Here is a 15870-nt window from a genome sequence, read left to right as displayed (position 1 = left end):
TTGAGCCAACACCCAGTGACATGTAACCATAACTACAATCATATAGTAATTATCAGAGAGTAGTATGGGACTAGAACATTAGCTAAATAAAATGACATGAATTTTCCCTTTTCATAAGATTATGAACGTAGTATGAGCAAGCAAAATATTTACACTGCAAAACTGCATCGTACCAAGTGAAAATATCTTGAATATAGTGAAAATTCCTATTATAAGATTACAATAAACCATATATAAGATTATTAATCCTATTTAAAACATTTTTACTCATTTTAAGCTTTACATTTTCTTACTCCATTGGATAATTTTGTTTCTTTCTAGAAATAAATGCTTAAAATCAGCAAAATTATCTGCCAATAAGACAAGACTATTTCAAGCTTGAAATTAATATTAAAAAGAAAAATCTAAAAATAGGTTTAATAATCTTATATTTGGTTTATGGTAATCTTATAATAGGAAATACTAGTTAAATTTGACTATATTTAAGATATTTTCACTTTCAATCATCCGTATTTTAAACGATGTTTATAAGCAAGATAAAGCTTGACATCATTACTTACATACTACTTAAATGGCTGCTCTAAAATAAGTAAAATATGTTGAATTGAATAAGTTAGCACTTAATTTAGTTAAGAGAAAAAGTCTGCAGATTGTAAGCATGGAAGATAGAACAACAGAACTCCTTAATTTTAACTCTTATAAAAATAACCCATTATTAATAGCCCACCCCTTTGAGATAAAGTCTAAACTAATATAAATGTCCAGAGGTATTATTTGTGCAGGCATGTGCACAGGCTGATGCATGTGTGTGTGTGTGTAGTTCCACAGCCTAAATCGTATCACTAAACCCTTTCAGTGCATTCATAGCTCTAAATCCTTTCTCTACAAAGGCCAACGGTTGTGATTGAATTTTTTTTGTATTTAAAAAAAAAAAAAAAAAAAAGGGTCAATCCATGTGCCAATCAGAACGCTCAGGAGCAAGGTGTGTAATCAGGCCACTTTGGTCTCAATAGAAATAATTCAACAGGTTCTGCCTACCAGGAAGTAACAATTCCTGAAGGTTGGATCAGGATTTTTTTGTGTATGTGTGTGTGTGTGTGTGTGTGTGTGTGTGTGCACGAATGTGTGGCACTTTGGTCCTCCACACTAATTAAACCAGAAAGTAAGGCACTGAAACTGTTCATAGGTCTTCAGTTTGATTTTTAATCATGCTGGTATGAGAAAGATTTTTAAAAAACTGGGTTTTGGACACATCCTTTATTTAACGCTATACAACAGTTATTTCAGGTCCACTAATTTGATTGGTTGAGTGGTGTTCCAAGAGTGCTTATATTTATTATAACCGCACTAGGACGTTTCACTGTGTGTATCACTCAGCTCATCTGTGTTCATTACATTCAATTCCACTTTCTAGTTTGAAGCTCATCAGTGGACATGGCAAAAGATACTTTTACGCACTTTTCATGAATATAACTTTTGACGTAAAATATGAAAGCTGGTCAGATGAATGCATCCTCCACACACTGCTATCAGATTTTGTTTCTCCATTATAATCTACACGACTTGCTGTTTTATTAAACAGGGAGCGTCTGAAGGTTTTTGGTTTGATTCAATGAGTGACCTATAAAACACAACAAAGCCGATTTAAAAAGGAAGTGGTTGAATCATGTGACGTGGGAGCTTTGTGATATTTTATACCTTATCACTATGGTGCCTCTAGAAACATGTGTGTGGTTATTGAATGAATAAAAAAATAGTTGAATGGACTCGATCAAAGCTTGTACGCATAGTGTGTGTAGCTGATTAAAGCAATGCAGCCAAATTCATGTGAATTTAAAGACATTCGATTTTGGGACAGGTATACTGAACAGGAATTAATGACATGAACCAAGCAATCACATTTCACTCGCTCTTTAAGGTTATCTCATTTCAAAACACACTCCGGTGCTAAATGTGTGTGTTTGTAAAAGACGGTCAAATATCAAGTGTGGATGAGACAAAGATTGCAGTTTATACTTAACACAAAATGTGTTATAATCATGTTAACACACAAAAAGTGTTATTGAACATGTGATTATTTGAAAAGTAACATTACTGTTTACATTTAAAGTTTAAAGAATTCCCTCAGAGGGAAAAGCCAAAGAAGCCTCAAGGGATCTAAATTTATTTTTTTTAAAAAATAAGAACTTTCAGTGGTCCTTAATATAACCTTTTTTAAAGAGCTGCTTTTTTCTTAAGCGTATACAGAGCCGAACCAAAAATATTACAATATCAAAATGACAAAATCTGCCTGATCAGGGTTAAGCAGATTTATGACAGTTAAGTAGGGAGGATACATTTCAGCTTTATGTCTGGTCTTAACACGCTGAGTCCTACACCCAGTTAAGCGCCTGAAGGATAAAATACCTTTTCTAGGGCCATTTAGCACTGAACTTTAACATGATGGCCTTTTTTACTCTCTACCTCTCTATCTCTTTTTAGTTCAGTAGCTAGAAAGCTAGAATATTTGCTAGCCAACTAATTAGCTTCAACTTTTAGCCTTTCTATCTGCAACAGGTTCATTATTTTATAAACATCAGATAAATACAGGTTTAATTTGGCTTCTTTGTACCTAGCTAGCTAGCTAGAATTTTTTTTTTTAGATAACTAGCCTGTCTAGCTACACCAAGAGAAAAAATAATTTATATGACCAAAAATATTTTAAAAATGTAATTGTGTCCAGAATCAGCCCATGTTGATTATACAGTGCCCTAACTTTGGGAGCCAGCAAATCTTTACACTACGATACGTGAAGTTAATCAGAAAATCCATAATACACTGCACAGTTTAGAGAGTAGGTTGTGTTTACAGACACATAAAATTGATTGGTTTGTATAGTTTATAAAATTTCTTTTGAATCATGAATTACATCATTGTTATTAGTGTGCTTCATACACTATATGGCCAAATGTTTGAGGACATCTGACCAGTCACACCTACATGTGCTTGTTGAACATCCAATTCCAGATTTAGTCCCTCTTTTACTGATATAGTAATCTCCATTCTTCTGGGAAGGCTCGCCCATTGTCCATTCAGCCACAAGAGCGTTAGTGAGGTCAGGTACTGATGTCAGGCGAGGAGGCCTGGGGTGCAGTCAGCATTCCAGTTCATCCCAAAGGTGTTCAGTGGGGTTGAGGTCAGGGATATGTGAAGGCCACTTGAGTTCTTCCACTCCAACCTTAGCAAACCATGTCTTCACGGAGCCCCCCTTTGTGTACAGGGGCACTGTCTTGCTGGAACAAATTTGGGCCTCTTAGTTCCAGTGCAGGGGAATTGTAATACTACAGCATACAAAGACATCCTATACAGTTGTGTGCTTCCAAAATTTGTGGCAACAGTTTGGGGAAGAACTACATATGGGTGTGATGCTCAGGTGTTCCCTTACTTTTGGCTATATAGCATAGTTCTTTGAATTCTTCAGTGTAGGAAATTGTGAGTAGGGTTTCAGACACAGTGACAATCTCATTTAAAAAAAAAAACGAAGTTCTGATTTGACTTCAACCGTGTAGTGTTAAGAGATAAATGTAGCAGCCATGTCTAGCCGTGTCTCATTCAGCAATCTTCAGTCTCAACCATAGCAAAGAAGAAGGTACAGACTGAAGACCAGGAGCTGCTGCAATATTCTTCAGCCAATTTTTGTCTATTAGTAAGGTTTGGGCACGGCTTGTTCTTCCTCTCAGGTGTCGGATGGACCTTTGGCGTGGTTTTGAGAGCAAAGTGTGCATCCCTAGGTGCTTTTCTGCACATTCTGGCCTTCAGCAGAGCTTTGGAATCACGGCATAACTTCTTCTGCTTCTTGAGCGAGCGGCTGATCTGCTTCCAGAATTCATCAACACTGGATGTGTACTTAGGACACAACCTGGGTTTAGCTGTGTACTCGCACTGGAGACTCTTTTCAGTGCCGTTTTTGCAGGTGATGCTCAAGACAAATGCACCATCACCCTCAACACCGCTTTCTGTGGCTGCCCATGTGCACTGCGTCCCATCTTTATTCTCAATCCTGCCTTTGACTAACGTGCCGTCGTCATTTGCATCTTTCGAGCCACTCTTCTTATGATTACGCAGAGGTATTGTTGGCTTTGGAGACAGGTTGTGCTGCTTTTGCCTTCCTCTTCCCTTCTTCGCCTGAGCATTCGCCTGTAGGAAGTGCTGCATAATGCAGATGCAGATCAGAATCAGGGTGATGCCTTTTAGGTGTGCCATAATCTGGGAAAAGGCGAAAAGAAAGCACACATAATTAGCTACTCATCAGTTCAGGTGGAGAAAACCAGTGACTTTAATTCACCTTATTTAAATATTAACTTTGACGTAAATACCATATGGTCTACCATACCACCAGGTCTCACTCACTGTGCTTCAGTAGATTTTACTGGATTTGAACTGCTACTGTAATCAGCCTGTGCTTATCCCAGAACTCTTATTTACAATATGCTCTTACTTTCACAGTACTGTTTGCCTTTACTCTTCTACATCTGTATACAGTAATGATTCCTGGTTCCTGGTTCCTCTTGGGATTTCTTCTTCATGTTGTCTTAGGGAGTTTTTCTTTTCCACTGTCCCCTCTGGCTTGCTCATTAAGGATCTACAGCTACACCTGGATTTCTCTAAAGCTGCTTTGTGACAGTGTCTATTGTTAAAAGAGCTACTAAATTGATTTGAATATAAGCAAGTTAACTACAGAGGCCTAAACAAGGCACCAAAGGCTATGTTCACAACAGGAATTATCTTAAACGCCAGTGCATATTTTACATTCCAACCTATGGAAAGTGTCTGTAATGCGGTCTGCGCTTTTTCATCATAAAGCCCCAAGCAACATTCTTTTCACTCTTTTTTAAGCTTCTTGAAAAATCAGATTGCAGCTGGAAGGGCAAGTGAAGACAACCAACATGAAGAGTGGTGGAGTGTCATCATAAAATGAAGCTTGTTAATGAGTAAATGTAAGAATGGGCCATGTACTTTGTGTTCATTCATCTTTCTTATCCAAAGGAAAACAGTTTTTAGCTTTAATACAATACATATTACAAAAAGCTGTCATATTTTTTCATCACTTCACATTCATTTTGGGCCTAAAATTAATGAACTGTCTTGAATGACCCAAAGTATCAGCAACTACTGGGTAGTAGCACGACAGGTAGAGTAAAAATGTCCCTAGTGGTCTAGCGGATAAGGATCCCACGCTCTCACCCCTGTGGCCTCGGTACGATTCCTGGGCAGAGAACCAACCCAGCCACTGAGGGTGTACTCTCAGTGCCGGTCCCAAGCCCGGGAGGATTGCGTCAGGAAGGGCATTGGGCGTAAAACCTCTGCCAAATCAAACAGGAGGACCAAGGATCCAGTGTGGCGACCCTTAACAGGAGCAATTAAAAGGACAACAACATGGACCAATGGCAAAATTTCAGTGCAGAAAAATAACCATTAATAATCAGTAATCAAACTGATACTTAGTACTGGGCCAATTCCAGCAAAAAATGGTGGTTTGGATATTGGAGAAAACGTATCAGATATCAAATCCTGTAACAAATAGCAAAGATTGGATTGGGGGAAAAAAAATGTTTTTCATACTGGAAATTGGTACTTACAGATAAAGACATCACAGTTTTTTGGTTTCTTAGAATTGATTTGTATTATATGTATACTTTATACTTTATTATATTTACAATGCAAGTGATTTTTGTGTGGAAGAGGGTTTAACTGTGAAATGATTCACTTAAAAAAAATTAAAGCTTAGTAGTTTTAAAAGAAAACAATATCAAGATACTCAAAGGTTTCAGTATCGGTATCGGAAAAGAATAAGTGGTATTATAGTTTTAGGACATTCACTTGTCTCCAATCGCATAGTCACGATTAGAGTAAAGGCTAGTTGCAGAAAAGTCTAAGCTAGATTAAACAGCGTGAACTCATAATAATGCTAACATTATTATTAATAACAAATCTAATCTTTATACAACTTGTTATAAAATTCCTTACATTCACACAATTTTTACACCAACACGCTACCCGTCACCTTGGTTGTCTTCTCCTCCCCTCTCAAACTTGCAGTTTTTCCTTTTGGTGCTTTAAGTTGTCCATTTAGAAATCCTTTCTATAAAACTTACACAGTGCCCTTTTGTTGAATCCAGTTGTGTGATTTTGTAAATTTTCCTTTGCTATTCCTGACTGTACTCACAGTTGCCTAGGAGTTTTGCTCTGCAAGAGCACCTATGCAGGTTGGCAACTGTACCAGCACAGAGACAACAAATCACACGCTTGGCTTTCCCTCATGGTGTGTTTGTTCTGGCACCAAGCAACATTAAAAAAATTACATTAAAACATTTTCTTTTTTCTAATATATTATACAGAAAGAGAGTTTCAGAGAGAGACACTCAAGAAGACAGAGAGAAAGACAGAAAGAAAGAGAGAGAGACTCAGGAAGACAGAAAGATCAGAAACTAGCAAAAAGACAGACACCTTGAGAATGGAAATGAGAGATATTTAAAGAGAGGGAGAGAGAAAGCATCAGAAAAATATATGCAGATATAAAATAGAAAAACTTAACCCCTGCTAAAAACATCCAACACAGATATAAAACAGCTGAAATGTAAAGTAAATGCAAGAAAGCTATCAGTAAATTGGCCAAGAATACAAAACTGCTGTTTTAATCCATTTATGTTGAGGCCTCTAAGGTCTCTGGTAATGAATAAATTGTTTACAGATTTTCAGCCCTGATCAAATGCTTTCAGAACTAACCAGCAGTGTTCAGCAGTAAGAATACTGATCTCAAGCCCTAATATGGCTGTTAACCTTAATTTTCTAGAATTAATCTGTAAAGTAGGCTAATGAACAAGCTTACAGACGATAGTCTATTTAACTCAATACACTTAATATTGAACACAACATGGAAATTCACCGATAATAACCTTTAAGTTTGAAACTCTGAGAAATATACAGCACTGTTTATTTTCACACTAGCTGTGGAGCCGAGGCGTGGCAGCCTTCAACATAAACATAGCTGCAGGTAAAGGCTCCAAACCACACATGCAGCTGCCGATGAAACGCTACACACTGACGTAACTGCTTACGTGCCAGCTGCTTATTTAACGCATTCGTCAAACAAAACAAGGCAACATCTCAGCTTTTATTGCTGAACATATTATTAATAATGATCTTTTGTAATGGAAATATGCTTTATCTGGTCTTTGTCACAAAGATAAATGTACAAATGACAACATAATACTTTTATTTGTACCACAGTGCTGAAACTGTAATTATTGGCAGACTGCTGTGGTGGAAGAGGAATAAAACACTTCAGGACATGCTGTTATTGGATATAAATAATCAACTTTGGTAACTGGTTGTAACAGTAACTCTGCACTGTGTCAGGACACATCACACTACCCTGTCATCGATTATTTTACTATAATTGCACACCCAAAAACCATGTTTCACTGCTTTTCCAAAGGAAACAATGTATTGATTTAATTTGTCACACTTTAAACAAAAAAGTAAAAAAAAAAGTAAAAAAAAAATATATATATATATATATATATATATATATATATATATATATATATATATATATATATATATACATATATATAATTGTGTACATTTTGTTGTCTGTTTCTCATGTTAGCTGCTAGATGGTATTGTATGTATACTTGTATATATAATAACATTAAAAATTTATTTGATTAAAATTACATCTTTTCTGTACATAAATAATCACACAACTATGTAAAACACTGATTTATGCCATACAATCCCAAAAGTCACATATCTCTCCCACAGAGTAGAAAAATAAACTCTTATACCTAGATTAGCATGCTAGCATATTAAGATAACTGGAAAAACATTGAAATACTTTTTCTGTCAGAAATTTCTTTGCAGTTCTATGGTTTTTACACTGATTGCTTTCTTTTCATATAGACTGCTTTATACATTGCTAGAACTGCTAGGAAATTGTTAGCATTACCATTCCTCAAAAGCCTAAGTAGCTAAACAGGGCACTTGTTAGCTCTAAAGTTGGGAGGCACTTACACACAAAGACAACATTTATTCAAATATAAATGATTCAAAAACATTTTAAGACTACTTCATTGTTTGGATTGCAAAAAAAAATTGTTTGGATTGCAAAAAGTGTGATTGAAATGCTGAAAAAGGTCTGATTAGCATTTTTTGTGTGTAAATGTGGCCCCATGTTAACCTGTGAATATTAGTGAATAATGTTACCTACTGTGTTTCGCGTGTGCAGCTGGAGTTCAGTGTCCTAACACCTGAACTCCTGGAAAGCGCTTTTTATAGAACACACACACATGCACACACACACGCACACACACGGTGTTGTATAATCTCTTACAGGAATGTTAATTTCATAGGCAAGGAACTTGATTTGGCTTGTCCTCACTGATGCAAAGTATCGCCTGCACAAAGTCTGCTATCTCAGTGCTTCAATTGACTTTCATTAGTAGCTGTGTTTGGATTTTTCAGGACTGGGTATTTTTCAGGGCTAAGGTATTTAAACTACTTTCGAGCTGGTATTTGCAGAATGAGAAAAGTGCCACTACAATCTGTATTTAAAATGCACAAATCTGTATTTTTATGGCTTTCATTTGAATCTTTAAGTGAAGTTTTGTAGGTGAATTAGATCAAATTGAAATTGTGTTCCATGCCTTGAATTTGTGTGCACGTTTTCAAATTCAGTGTTATAATAATCGAGTATAGAAATGTCAGTGACACAATCCATCTCCAATTCAAATTAATCAAATTTTCAAAACACTATTCAGCAACCTAGGAAAAGCTATTATTTCAGCCAACGAGCCCATGTGGTGTTTTGAGAATTTGAATCTGAACTGAATGGATTGTGCCACCAATCTAATTCAACTACAAAACTTTGCTTACAAATTAAAAGTAAAGGCAAAAAAAAAAAAAAAAAAAGCTGATTTGTCCCTTTTATATTTAGGTTGTAATGGCACATTTCTCATTCCATATTATTCACCGTTCAAAAGAGTGGTCCTACCAATACCTTTACTCCTGTAGATACTTTAATAGTGCCTTTTAAAAAAAGAATAATGCGGCATTTGACTTACCTCAGAAGTAAGATGTTGGAGAATGGAATTACGTCATTTTCTACCTCTGTGCATTTGAGCTATTAAGGAACTTGAGGAATAAACCATGGACGGCTCCATATTTGTCTTTTGTTAGCAACAAGGAAGACAACAAGCAACAACTGTGATGAGTGATGAATATATTCCTCCTCAAAACACTAAACTATACAGTCACTGTTTAAGGTACTGTTTAAGTAACATACAAGTTAATGTCTGTATGTTGATTGATCTCACACAAATACATAAATACACAGCATAACTCAGCTACTTTGTTTACTGCTGAGTTATTCTGTGTTCCTGAAAATTAATTCCAAGTTCAGGGGCATTTTCTTTATTTTTCCTGGTCGGAGGTTGGGAATTTTTTTTTGTTTATTAATCAACAATACATCATGATTTGCAACTGGTTATAGTTATATTTTAATGTTATGGACCATCCCTGAGACAAGTTAGTTCCTATTATCACGTATGTTATAGCAGACATAAACGTGTTTTTCTTTGTTAAATGACAATTTTTTAAAACAAATCCGTTAATTATAAGCCTTATAGTATGTGGAGCATCCATTATAGAAGTTCCTGTTAATTAGCTGTGACTGTAGGAATGATAACGTTATTAGAAAGAGCACATTTCTATAAACCTGTCATTCATTTTACAGCCGGAACTATTGTCAAAGTATTGTCATTATAAAAAATTAATCCTTAATAACCATTATTACCTTATGATTTGAGAATTCCACACTGATGGAGTATAATATTTTTATACTATAATTATATTATAATATATGTATAGTATAATTTTAATAAAAATTGTATTAAATCAGAAAAGATTTTACTAGTGGTCTCAGACTTTTGGACCCCACTGTATATAATAAAACTATTATAAAATATCAAACTTATGATGTTAAAGACCTCACTTTGATTCAACTGAAATTTGTGCTCGTTCTTTTCTTTGGTTTATAAATCACCAGTGCCCTCTGCTGTATGTTTCACCAACCATAGACAAAGATTTTAAAAAAAGTCAACATTTATTCATCACACTTTCAGACATTCATACACTGTTGATCATTCAGTGAAGTATGCATCTTCTACACTAGTTAGTAAAGTAACCTGGTTACTTTAGTAAAAGTAATCTGGTTAATTCTTACAGCAAAACAAAACTATCTAATGAGCCCCTGAATTAGTCTAAGCCTCTGAGGAGGTGGGTCTAACTGTACATTTATAACAATGCCCAAAAACTGTCTGTCAGAGAAGTGCTGTCCGTGTGATACATGAGGTTCTGAGCATGTATAAAGCTCCTGTTTATTATAGTAAACATATCTGGAGAGTAAATGTCATTTGGTTGTTTTACACATGGTAGAGTGGAATCAAGGTCTGTGCAACTGACATCTGTATATGACGATACGGAGGGTCTTCACCTCACGTCCATCCAAATCTCTTCCATTCTAATGACATACACTGCACACTCAGATATCTTCTGTTTTCTATCGAATCTCACCTTTCCACAGAACTGCACCAGGCTACTGTGTGAGGATTTTCAAATTTTTCCTCCAGCTGGATTTATCTGAGGAACAATGAGAAACAAGAAACTATTAGTCATGACATGAACATTTAGAGTAGAATTTAACCATAATCACAATATAAAGCAATTAAAATGCATGTCTTACTTTATTTTGTGAACCAGCCGATGACTTTGGTGCAGAAGTCCTGCATGCCATGCCAGCAGTACTGCTGTGCCAGGTTCTCAGCTGACCTTGTGGGTGCTGGAGTGGTTGTAGTTGGTGCTTGTGTAGCTGCCTTTGGTGCCAAAACCTTCTTTAATGTTGTTGTCTTGGTCGCTGGTTTGGATGCCACAGGTTTTGCCGGCTCTGCTTTGACTTGTTCTGTTTTGGCCTTTGCAGGTCTGGCAGGTGGAGGTCTTGTTGGTTGAGGTTTTGCAGGCTTTTGTCTAGTTGGCTTTTGTCTTGCGCCATTTGGTTTCTGTTCTGGCTTGGCTTGATCAGAACGTGGTGCACTCGTAGGCATTTCAGGCTTGGCTTCCTCAGGTTTGGGTTGGTCCTGCTTGGCAGCTGTGGTTTGTGTGGTTTGTGGTTTTAGTGGTCTCTGTACCACAGCGGCCGAGGAACCAGTGGTGAAGACCATCTGTGATTCATCTGACGCTTTCTTGCACATGGTAGGCTTGAGTTTTTGTGGGCCCTGGCAGGCATTGTTCAACTTGCGCAGCTCCCACATTATCTGCGTGAAGAAGTGGCGAGGGTTGGTGTTGTAGTTGCGGCAAATGTCTGGCTTGCCCTCATACTCGCACCAGTAAGATGCTTCCTGGCCCATGCAGGAGACACGCAGCCTGGTCAGCTCCCCATGTCCCGTCAGTGCCATAGAGCATCGGTCCTTGGTTTTTGTAACAAACTGGATGGGTTCTTCCCAGATGCTTTTACTCCTTCCCGCTTCAGCGGCATCTTCTCCAACCTGGTTGTGAGCAAGAGCTACCCAAACGCAGCAGGACAAGACGAGTGCACAGCTCAGGATCTGCATGCTGCCAGCTGGAGACGAAGTGCGAGACAGCAGATTGCAGCAGGCTGTGAACAGACTGAGCGGCCTTGCTCTGGTATTTATGGTCACGGCTCACAAAGAAGGCTTTTAGGCCAGAAAAAAAAATATGTATGGAGCCGTGTCTTCTCACCGGGGAAGGGGGCGAGTTCAACCCCCTCCCCCTGACTTGCATGGTCGCCTGGGGACTGTCAATGAGATCCTGCACACATATGAAACCAATTTAAAGGAGCATGGAGGGATGCAAGGCAAAAAAAAAGAGCAAACACCCAAATATGGAACTTTGGTGGCACATTATGCAATTGTTGGGAATTTTCTGAATTGTCTTGTAGGTCAAACATGGAAAGTCTTCCAATAAGACCCAGCTGCTGAAATCACAACTTCCAACAACTGAATCAGTGTCTGAAGGTTCAAAACATGTGCATCGTACAATGCAGAACATTCATCAGTGGTTTCATTGTGTAGGAAACTTGCAAGATCATTAAAATTCAAGAACAAAATTAGCACTTCAGACATGAGCTTAAAACATGGGTGCTGAGGGAGAGGCCAATGAGTGAGACTGAATAGGTTTATATTTATGTGTTTGGGGGGGGGGGGGGGGTGGGGGGGGGGGGGGGGGGGGGTAGATGGTCTTGTTTTCATGCATTCAATGCCTTTTCGAGAAAGGGGGGCCAAGATCAGGAATGTAAATACCATGGGGGCCCTTAACGCCTTCCTGCCTTTGGCCCTGAACCAAGTCAGGGACCAAGGATCTCAGTCTTTCTCCCGGTCCTTTTCTTCCTCTTACAACTTTAATGCTTATGGGTGAATAATAGATTAGGCAGATTAAAAAATAGAAGATGGTTAGTGAGGTAACTGATAGACTCATATAAACCCTGATCTGTATTAATATAAAAAAATAACATTTACCAGGTTTAACTTTACGAGTAACATACTAAGATTCTTGTTTTAAATTTTTGTTTTTAATTAAATTTCCTATTTCATGTAAGAATGCCATTCTAATTCATATTCAAATACAAATACAATGAAAGTGGTAAATATGTTGTGGTAGGGACAGTGGTAAGTCACAAGAAAACTTTCATATTTTTTGCTAAACTGGTCAAAAAACTGATATCTTGCTTGCTGCATTTGGGCAGATGTACCATTTGTTCAAATTTAGCACCTTTACCAAATCACAACCCAAAGTCCCTGGCGGTCTAGCAGCTAAAGATCCCACGCTCTCACTGCCGCAGCCTGGGTTTGATTTCTGGGCAGGGACCCAACCCAGCCACTGGGAGTGTACTCTCAGTACCGGTCCCAAGCCAGGATAAAATGGGAGGGTTGCATCAGGAAGGGCATCCGACGTAAAACCTGTGCCAAATCAAACATGCAGACCAATGATCTGCTGTGGCGACCCTTATTGGGAGCAGCCAAAAGAACAACAACCAAATCACAAACCAACTGTAACTATTTTATTTTGCTTCCACAATTTACTGAATACTTTTCTAAAAGTGTAAGGTAGGCAGCTAAAGATGTTCTATTAGCCGGAACATTTGAGAGTTCAAATCCCCGGGCTGCAAGAGAGCTGCTGTTAGACCTCTGAGCAAAACCCTGAACTTCTCGATGGTTACTTCAAAGATTTTTTTTTGGATAGTTAAGGATTCATATCTTACTACAAAGCCTACACAGAGCCCTCTCTGATTGAGAAACCCTCTTATATAAGGTTCTACATATAGAACCGTTGTGTCCAAGACCCTTGCTTGGCGGATATTCTCAACCAGACACTGTAGACTTGTAGCTTCCAAGAACTGCTGCTGAAATCATAAGCTGTTTAACATTTCTCTTCTACACCTGTATACCATAATGATTTATAATCCCACTATCTGGTGTCACCCAGAAGAGGACGGGCTCCATTTGAGCCTGGTTCCTCTCAAGGTTTCTTCCTCATTTTGTTTCAGGGAGTTCTTCCTTGCCACCCTCATCTCTGGCACCTCTGGCTTGCTTATTTAAATAGAAATTGATATATAGATTTCTGTTTGTACTGTATCTATGGTTAAAAGCACTACAGTAATAAAATGTAATTGGATAAATGTGAAAGCTCAGTGATTAATCATCTACACGTTTAGCATCATTGAATGTTGTTCAGTTTGTCCTGTTTGGGGGCACCTTTCAGTGGTGCTTGAAAGTTTGTGAACCCTTTAGAATCTTCTACATTTCTGCATAAATATGACCTAAAACATCATCAGATTTTCACACAAGCCCTAAAAGTAGATGAAGAGGAAATAGTAGATAAATGTGTTTAATTGGGTTCTCTTTGTCTACTTTTAGGACAGAAAATCTGATGTTTTAGGTCATATTTATGCAGAAATATAGAAAATTCTAAAGGGTTCACAAACTTTCAAGCACTGTATGTAGACAGGATTTCCCTTCCAGAAAGAGCTGAACTACCCAAAGAAAAACCAATACCTGCAACATCCAGGATATTATATTGGCTCGACATTTTTCACAGTTGTTTACACTTCAGGCAGTTTAACCACTTGGAATTGAAATCAAGCCATGTTGGCAACTGCCTCAGCTGTTAAATGCCATGTGATGAATGTCTCTGAGAAAGATTCAGACACCACCAGGACATACCAACGCTGCAGTGCGTAGTGTTGTGTAATGAAGAACATTAAAACCACAGCCAGCTTCGGGGAACTTAAGTGGGGTGTATGAAATCAGGTAAACATTTTATTCAAGGCCTGCATAACACTGTCATATCATATATAATTCTCACATAATGAACAGTTATGATCAAAAATATCTAGCACCTGACATTATTATTATCACAAACAGAAATATGAAGGCCTAGCAACAAACGAGCAGTGAAATAAATTTTCTCCTGGTACCACTTGTTTAAAAATTACACAGGATTTTTTTTTGTTTCTTTTTTTACAGTGACGTGTTACATTCACACTTCGATAGTTTGCCAGTGATCATTTGAAATTGCCAAGAAAAACAGGATTTATAATAACTAAGAGACCTGAGATCTACAAAAATAGGATTTGGCATCAGTGATTTTTTTTTTTTGTGGAGAGTTTTATAACTACGCCTACAAACTCCAGCTCACGAGCTTTTGTTAGTACCATATCGAGGGCAGTGTTTTAAAAATGTTCATTCATAGAAACTACATTACATCAAAACTGCCACATTGTTATTTCCTCTAAAAAGTTAGAGATGGTATTATATACATAAAAAATGTATCTTGAACATTTCAAGACACAGAAGTGACAAGGATGGCAATTTGTCCACCAAAGAAGAACGTACTCTTACATATGATTTCAGGGTGACGTTAAGTATACCATAAACATAAAGGCAACAGTTCATTCAGCCTCTGCATGGCTCTGCAGCGATCCCATATTGCATTATCACGACAGTATTAGCACATATACAAGCATGAGTTTATATACATATATATATTCTATATATATACGGGTTGTTGGCTCATAAATGGCATGGTCCCTTTAAACAGCAGTTTGTGCTGCAGGTAGTTAATGCCTTATAAAAAAAAAAAAAAAATCTTCCAATCTCATCCCTCAGACAAGCCGGAGAGGTAAGTTCAGGAGATTAAAAATGAACGTAGAATGTTGAAGTTGCACAAAAAAACCTGACTGCACAATGACTGTAAACAAGGATTTGTGTATCTACTGTATATAGTGGCTGAATGTTGTATGTTTATGTCCCTGACTCCATGATTGCTGTAACGGTCTGATGTGATGTTTGCCAAAAAGAATTATCCATCCATGTAAAGTTCATAAAAGTTCCAGTGTTGGAGTTGCTAGTTTATTAGTTACTAATAAACTTGAAACTCAGTGTAGAGTGGAAAGTGAAGATGAAGACCAGTTTGTGGTTGTTGTGTCTGGGCATCCTCTTCTGATCCCATTCCTCGCTCTAAACTGGGACTTCTGTTCATCAGGTGGGTCTAAAAAAAAAGGACAGGTATAATATATAACGCACCATAAGCTTAAAGTATTCACTAAGTCAAGGAATGAGGCAGAGGTGCCAACATCATGAACACAAAAATCCTAGCGTGTATATCGATAGACGGCTAATTTGTCTTTTTTTTCCCCAGATGTGCCACAAGCAACAGGAACCTTTTTTCATTGGCCAAAGACACAAGAGTCCTGCCCATTTGTTTTCTATTGGCTCACAAGACTCAGGCTTGTGAATTCACATGTCCATCGAGATA

The 15870-nt window shown here is 37.6% G+C and overlaps 3 protein-coding genes across 14 annotated transcripts in view; all 3 read right to left on the bottom strand.

Moving 5' to 3' along the window:
- Positions 1 to 1183: 1183 nt before the first annotated feature.
- Positions 1184 to 9984, bottom strand: fgfbp1a (fibroblast growth factor binding protein 1a). Of its 2 annotated transcripts, none has more exons than XM_053235779.1 (2): positions 8252 to 9984; positions 1184 to 4245 (listed from the first exon to the last, which is right to left on the bottom strand). In XM_053235779.1, exon 2 carries the CDS (start codon positions 4240 to 4242, stop codon positions 3592 to 3594), a length of 651 nt encoding a protein of 216 aa, XP_053091754.1. In that variant the 5' UTR covers positions 4243 to 4245; positions 8252 to 9984; the 3' UTR covers positions 1184 to 3591. The 2 variants fall into 2 exon arrangements, with proteins under 2 accessions (XP_053091754.1, XP_053091755.1); XM_053235780.1 differs by lacking the exon at positions 8252 to 9984 and adding an exon at positions 5224 to 7484.
- A 141-nt stretch (positions 9985 to 10125) lies between these two features.
- fgfbp2a (fibroblast growth factor binding protein 2a) lies at positions 10126 to 11710 on the bottom strand. The gene is made up of 2 exons (XM_026940623.3): positions 10784 to 11710; positions 10126 to 10680 (listed from the first exon to the last, which is right to left on the bottom strand). The coding sequence occupies exon 1, from the start codon at positions 11646 to 11648 to the stop codon at positions 10785 to 10787; it is 864 nt and encodes a 287-aa protein (XP_026796424.3). The 5' UTR covers positions 11649 to 11710; the 3' UTR covers positions 10126 to 10680; position 10784.
- Positions 11711 to 14354: 2644 nt separating this feature from the next.
- Positions 14355 to 15870, bottom strand: part of prom1a (prominin 1a) — a 63341-nt gene continuing 61825 nt past the window's right edge. For all 11 annotated transcript variants that reach the window (XM_026940590.3, XM_026940594.3, XM_034306102.2 and 8 more), the window contains one exon: positions 14355 to 15603. Coding sequence is in view for 1 of the 11 variants with exons in the window: in XM_053235502.1 (XP_053091477.1) it covers positions 15594 to 15603 (10 nt within the window). In the remaining 10 variants the exon portion in view is untranslated. The remainder of the gene's footprint in view (positions 15604 to 15870) is intronic.

The sequence above is a fragment of the Pangasianodon hypophthalmus genome, chromosome 7 (assembly GCF_027358585.1).
Source record: "Pangasianodon hypophthalmus isolate fPanHyp1 chromosome 7, fPanHyp1.pri, whole genome shotgun sequence".
In the NCBI taxonomy this organism is placed as follows: Eukaryota; Metazoa; Chordata; class Actinopteri; order Siluriformes; family Pangasiidae; genus Pangasianodon; species Pangasianodon hypophthalmus.
Note: the sequence above shows the minus strand (reverse complement) of the source record. Positions and strands in the feature narration are given on the sequence as shown.